General features: G+C 47.1%; 2 protein-coding genes across 2 annotated transcripts in view; one reads left to right on the forward strand and one right to left on the reverse strand.

Moving 5' to 3' along the window:
• Nucleotides 1–179: 179 nt before the first annotated feature.
• Nucleotides 180–5932, reverse strand: BBS12 (Bardet-Biedl syndrome 12). Its single transcript, XM_006762831.1, has 2 exons — nt 5812–5932; nt 180–2605 (listed from the first exon to the last, which is right to left on the reverse strand). The coding sequence occupies exon 2, from the start codon at nt 2587–2589 to the stop codon at nt 469–471; it is 2121 nt and encodes a 706-aa protein (XP_006762894.1). The 5' UTR covers nt 2590–2605; nt 5812–5932; the 3' UTR covers nt 180–468.
• Nucleotides 5933–6128: 196 nt separating this feature from the next.
• LOC102773349 (centrin-4) overlaps nt 6129–6478 on the forward strand; it is a 3683-nt gene continuing 3333 nt past the window's right edge. The window contains exon 1 of the mRNA XM_006762832.2: nt 6129–6243. Within this exon, the coding sequence (XP_006762895.1) occupies nt 6241–6243 (3 nt within the window). The 5' untranslated portion in view covers nt 6129–6240. The remainder of the gene's footprint in view (nt 6244–6478) is intronic.

Raw genomic sequence — 6478 nt, forward strand, 5'->3', positions numbered from 1 at the left:
TAGGGTGCAGCAAAGGTACGGTCAATTAGCATCTTTGTCTTTTATTAGTGTAGATGCTGAAGGTTATTCTTTAAGAAGAGAAGAAAAAAATAAAGATAATAAAATGAACAACAAAGTGGCAAGAAATACATATCTATCAACAATTGAATATAAAACTCAAACGAATAAAAGTCGGATGAACAGAATAAACTGGTGAATGAAATAGAATCAGGGGCATGGAAATGGAATAGACATGATTATCAGAGGATAGGGGGTGTGGGGGACTGGAAGAGAGAAGACAAAGATCTTATATGCATGTATGCATTACCTATGGACACAGACAATAGGGTGGCGAGGGTCTAGGGTGGGGCAGTAACCGGGTGGAGGCGAGCTATGGGGCGGGGGGAGTAGAAAGAGGGACATCTATAATAATTTCAACAATAAAGATTTTTAACAAAAGATTATTTCCCAAAGACTTAGCCAATAACACTACAAAAATAAAAAGCCCTCTGACTCCTGTGATTTTATCTGTGTGTGCCCAGATCCAGTAATAATTTCACTGTCTGTCTGAAGTACTAACAGGACCAAATCCAGAGCTCGGCGCCACGCCTCAATCTTTGGTGTAACAATGTCATAAACTCTTGGAATCTGTTCCGGTTTATTTGAAATGCCTGAACTAAAAACTCCACTACTTAGTTTACTATATTCATTCAAGATGTAAGATGAAGGTGAGCCTGAGTCTGTGGCATTTTTCAGATGATGCTGAATGAAAGTCCTGGCTTCAAATTCTGAGGAGTAATTGGCAGTGTTACAAATGACAGTTGAAAGGTATTTGTGCCATCCATCTGCCAAGCATTTAAGCACAGTAGGTCTGTACAGTGCCAGAGATGAGGCCAGCCAGGAGGAAGTATTATGAAGACCCCCTGAACAGATCTGGTCTCCGTTATTCAGAGGTTGCTCCATGAGAATCTGAAGATGGCTAAGACACAAAAACTCAACTGCACCACCTCCAAGGAAGACCTTTTGCTCTTTAAGAGCATAATGCAGACGATAGGCACAAGTCCAGAACCTATCTTCTTTGGTTTGCAGCTGTGCAGTGACTGGGTCAGTGAGCACTGCTGTAACCAAATTAATCCCTTCTGTTTTCAACAAAATTGCCATTCTGCTGATCCCATCTCCAGCATCCAAGGGACTGCTTCTCCAGGAGGTCACAGAGACCCCCCTGCCCACAGAGTTTTCATTCACTTGTGTGATGTAGGACACCTGCATGGCTCCTGAGGCCTCTGCAAAAGCCTGCAACACACTGCCACTCACCGACCCAATCACCAACCGCTTAGTGTGCACGCACTTTTCAATTAAGTGTTCGGATACAGTTCCTTGTACCAGGACAAGGTTCACATTGAACTTGACTAATACCTGTAATACATGATTTGTCCACAGTTCTTCTGAGCTGTCTTGTTGAAGCTTCTTCATGCTTTCTAACACTGTTTGAACATTTGCAGACTTGTTAAATCCCAGGTGGCGGTAATTCTCTGTGAGGTCACCTTCGATGAGAACGACCCCGAGAGGCTGATTCTGTAAGTCCTCGAGCACAGTTGCACTAAACATTGATACAACAGTGACATATCCTGGACACACACAGGAAAAAGTTTCGGGTAAACCTGGTAAACAGCAAGTGAAGACTCTGGAAGTGTCGAACGTAAATGGCATCATCCAGCTGCCCTGGCACATGCTTGTGTTCTGGTGCTGCAGCCGTATAGCTCCTTCCACCAATCTCATGCTGCTGTGATCTCCGTGGCTCAGACCCGCCGCCAACTCTCCCAGATCACCACACCTGTCAGTCTGGGGAGCAGCTGCACCATGTTTGCTTGTCCACTGATCACTAGCCTCCCGATTACAATGCCTACTGTGGGTCAGCACTGACTGTCTGCAGCGGCCGCCTGCAAGCAGACTGTTCCTCAGAGTTTGAGGGGTTTGTGATGTGTTTTTATCTGCATCAACCGTAGCCTGAGGTCTAAAAAGTTTAGCTGATTTAACAGGTCTCTCAGAAAGACTGTAAGTGGTCAGTGACTGAGAGGCAACATCTTTGAGATCACGCTCTTTCAGTATCAAACCAGTATCTGAAGGAATTTGTAGAAAGGGACACAAACTGACATTCAACGGTTCAAGTTCAGAAAATGTCTTCGTGCTGTCTATATGGTCAAAGACATCGTGGACAGGTACTTTCAGGGAAGTGACTTCTTCAATGCAAGAGTCCAAGCCTTCTGACATTCCTGACACGATTAAAGACATGGGGACGCCCAGGTGAAGACACTCCTCCACAGCACTGCTCCAAGCACCGACGAGAAGCAGAAGAGTGCTGGCCCCAGTCCTGTACGTGTTATGTTGCGCTTGAACTGCCTCACTGAGAAGCTGCCCCACTGCACTGGACAAATCCAAACTTTCAAGAAGCCTTACTGTTGAACCGACTACCACACTCTCATGGCTCTCTTCATCTATAATAAACTTGGATGATTTCACTGGGCCTAGGAAAGTTCTTCCTGTGTCTGCAAAGGCTGAAAGTTGCTGAAGTCCCAGGTGCCTTTTTTTGTTTATGACCCTGCGAGCCATCTCTATAAGTCATCGTCTGCAAATAAAACAAAATCTTATTGAGTGTAATTCATGGTTATAAATGCTGTAAAAGAAGACTAAGATATATAATCCCTGCCTTTGAGGAGTTTCTGGTAGGTACAGTTTCCATCAAATGCAGTCCGTGCAATGATAAAGTAGTATGATGATATTAGCGATAAAAGGTACGGGTGCTGGAGGAGGAACACTCCATCCCACAGGGAAGTGGGTCAGGCAGGCAGCAGACGCTGTTTCCAGAAGAAGGCAATGCCTGAAATGAGTCTTGAAGAATGATGTGAGTCAGCAAGTTGAAGGAGGTGGTAGTAAATGCAAATATATGAGAAAAATGAAGAATAGTTAAGTAACATGTACAAAATCTCACAAATAGTAAGTAGCAGGTATGGACTAAAATCCAGGCTTGTCTAATGTCAAAGTCCCATGCTATTAACTACTATACAATACTGCCCTCTGGCTGCCCCTCTATCCAGGATGACAGTAATCCAGCCTGTCTCTGTAGGATCTCCCACTTCCAAGCCTTCCTCCCTTCTCCCAAGCCTGTCATACTCCTAATATGGATGTGCTCATTTTTTTCCAGAGAATCTCTACTTATTGTTTCCTTTCTATACTAAGTTTAAGTCACAAGATATTGCTATGTGAGTGCAAAAGCCATAAAGAAATTAGAGCAAAAGTCATGGGCAAGTTCAAACTTAGTCTGTATTTAATTTATGAGAAAAAAGGTTTTCCATACGAGGCATGAGATTATTTCAACTAATCTGCAATCAAAATACATATTCACACAATCTGTCTCAACATTTGAAGAATCTATTCCAAGTTTCGGTAGTTAAAAAAAAGTCTTAGCATTTCTAAGTTTAGAAGAGCTCCTAAATTATTTTGAAGTGGAACTTGCTATATTTAACATAAAATAAAAACTCAAACAAGAATTCCTCATCTTCTAAGAGGGTGAAAAAGGTAAAGATGGTGAAGGGGACAGTGAGATAGATAATTTCAACGATGCATAGGACCTCTGGCAACTTTTCTTGACATTGAACGGACACAATCTGACTATGTTCTGCTAGGCACCAGCACATGCTTTCCACAAACAGCTTTCTATTTCATCCTCGCGATCCCGAACAACTTCACATGCCAGCTTAGTGTTTCTTTAACTTCCTAAGTGTGCAAGAAGAGCAGCTGGCTCAAGGACTTCTCTGGGATTCTCACATCAAAAGAAGCTCTCTTGTCCTAAAATCGTGTCTAGTCTTGTCTGAGGTACTTGGCTTAGAATACTAAGACATGCTTTTCAAAAGTTGCATTTTTTTTTTTAAAAAAGTACTATTTCTGATAGGTATAATTAGCTTTTTTTTCATGTCAAAACCAACAGTTTGCCTAGTTCCAGTCTATTCTCAGTACAACAGTCGGGTGATATCACTCCACTAGTTCAAAAGCTCTCATTGGGAAGATAAAGTCTTTACTCCCCTGTCTGACACAGGAGAGTCCCTTTTAAAAACTAACTCAGATCTTTTCACTTCTCTGCTCAAAATCTTGCAAAGCCTTCCCACTACACTGGCATGAAAGTTAAAGTAGTTATAATCTATACTAATAAGAGGGTAATATGCTAATTAGACCAGGAGACTTTCCGGACGAAGCCAGGGCTGCAGGGTTGAGGTGGCCACGGCGAGGGCTGAGGTGGCCACAGCAGCAGCAGGGTCTGAGGCAGAGGCAGCTACGGCGGCGGTGGGGGGCCAAGACCCTTGCATGAATTTCATGCATCAGGCCTCTACTGTCCTAATAATGTGCACGCCTCCCTTCTGTCTTTGTCTCTTATTCCTCTACCACCCTGACCACTCTGGTCCCACCTCCCTTCTGTTCCTAAACACTTGCAAGTGTTTCTGTGCTCCTTGTTCCAGAATGTTCTTTCCCAAGGAATCTAAGGCCTCACCTTATTTACTTATTACTTATTGACTATCTCCCTCTGTTGGACTATCTCCCTCTAATTCCCAGGAGGGCAATTTTAGTCACAGAAGTATTCCACACACCCAGGACATTGTCTGACTATTGATGAGTGAATGATTTTCACCATATTTACAATCTTACATGTAAGTACAAATCTGAAACAAGATTAAACATGCACCTGTCAGCATTCAAACTTCCCTTATGATCCCCAAGATGTTGTCACACTAGAATATACCTTTATTTTCATTTTTGCACTTGCTATACTCTTGATTTGAATATCCTACCCTTTCTTTACCTTGGCAGATGCTGTATATCTTTCGTGACCAAAGGCAAATGCCACATTTTTTAAAACAGCCTCTCCAATGCCCCAGGCAGGATTTGTGCCTCCTTCCTGTGCTCCTAAAGCACTTTCTACACAAATGTACTAAGGCACTTAGCATCTTGGCTTACACACATTGCATTTTTCTCTGTGCAATCTCTGCCCCAATCTGTGGGCTCCTAGCTTTTATTCATCTCTATACTCTACACCTGGTTCCTTGGAAGCTCACAAGATAGATGGCATCCTACATCCTATATGACATGCAGAGGAGAGAGAGAGAGAGAGAGAGAGAGAGAGAGAGAGAGAGAGAGAGAGAGAGGTTGCCTCCTGCGCCCGGACCTGGGGTGGACCCATAACCTAGATATGTGCCCTGACGGGAATCAAACCCGAAGCCTTTACATCGGGTCACCTGTGTCCGATTAGAGTGTGGATCTAGGCGGGATGTGGTTGGACCGCCGGCCAAATCTTGGGATTCAGCCAAGAATTAGAATGACTGGGGGTGAGTGTGGGTATTGATGTCAGAGAGCGAGCCTGGGTGGGAACGAAGCCCTCCCTGCAAATACACACCGCAACCCAGGTGCAACCTCAGTCCTCCGCAGGAAGGCTCCAGGGCTTCCGAGACCCACGCTGCCCTCAACCCCGCTCCCTCAGGCCGCGCCGCCGCCCCACGCCCCTAACCTCGGGGCCCACCACGCCGGATCCCTGCGAACAAGGGAGGAGGAAAGTGGCCCACGACCCAGCCCCAGCCCCGCGGCGGCCGAGGAAGGTCCAGCGGTGCATCCCCTCCGCCTCTCCACAGCCCGCCGGCGGTGAACCAGAGCTGGACCAATGCACCCGGGCCTCGCGGGCCCTCCATTCTCACCCCTTTCCCAGTGCAAAGCGCAGGAAAAACAAACACGGGCTCCTCACGACGCCACCAAAGACTCGGCAGCCGCTGGAAGCACGTCGCTACTAACCTCGCTCTGCTCTCCAGCCCCACGGGGCTGCTCCGCGGCCGCTTTCTGGGGTCAGACAGGCTCTAGGGGGCACAGGGACGCCCAGGGCGCCCGCGGCGACCACCCCCGCTCCGCACGCAATTTGCGCATGTGCGAAAGGGGCCGGCCGGCTAGGCCTGGTCGCTAGGAAACCAATTGGAAAGGCCGCTTAACGGTAGACAAGAAAGGCATAGAGTAACGCTATTGGTAGATAGCAGATAGGGGGCTGGCCTCAGGGCCTTCTCTTCTGGCCATTGGGTGATGTGGCCATCAATCATTAGCGAGTGGGCGGGGCTTCCTGAGGTTAGCGACCGCGGCCTTAGCAACGGCTTGGGAGCAGAGGAGGCTACTGTTGGACTGCGGGGTGGGCGGAGGCGGCCGGGCTTCCGGTGGAGGGCGTCGGAGGGGGACATGGTGAGTGCGCAGCTGCAACCTCTTGCTGGGGCTGGGGCTGGGGCTGGGACTGGGGCTGGGACTGGGGCTGGGACTGGGACTGGGACTGGGACTGGGGCTGCAGAAGGGGCTGAGGTTCCTCCCCGGAGCAAGGAAGGAACTTTGTTTAGCTCATGAAATGTATCCTTCTCCTCCTTTTCATAAGCCTCGAGTGTCAAATAGAAACCCTTCTCGCTGCTCAGTAAGCGCACTGTCC

The sequence above is a fragment of the Myotis davidii genome, unplaced genomic scaffold (assembly GCF_000327345.1).
Source record: "Myotis davidii unplaced genomic scaffold, ASM32734v1 scaffold438, whole genome shotgun sequence".
Classification (NCBI taxonomy): Eukaryota; Metazoa; Chordata; class Mammalia; order Chiroptera; family Vespertilionidae; genus Myotis; species Myotis davidii.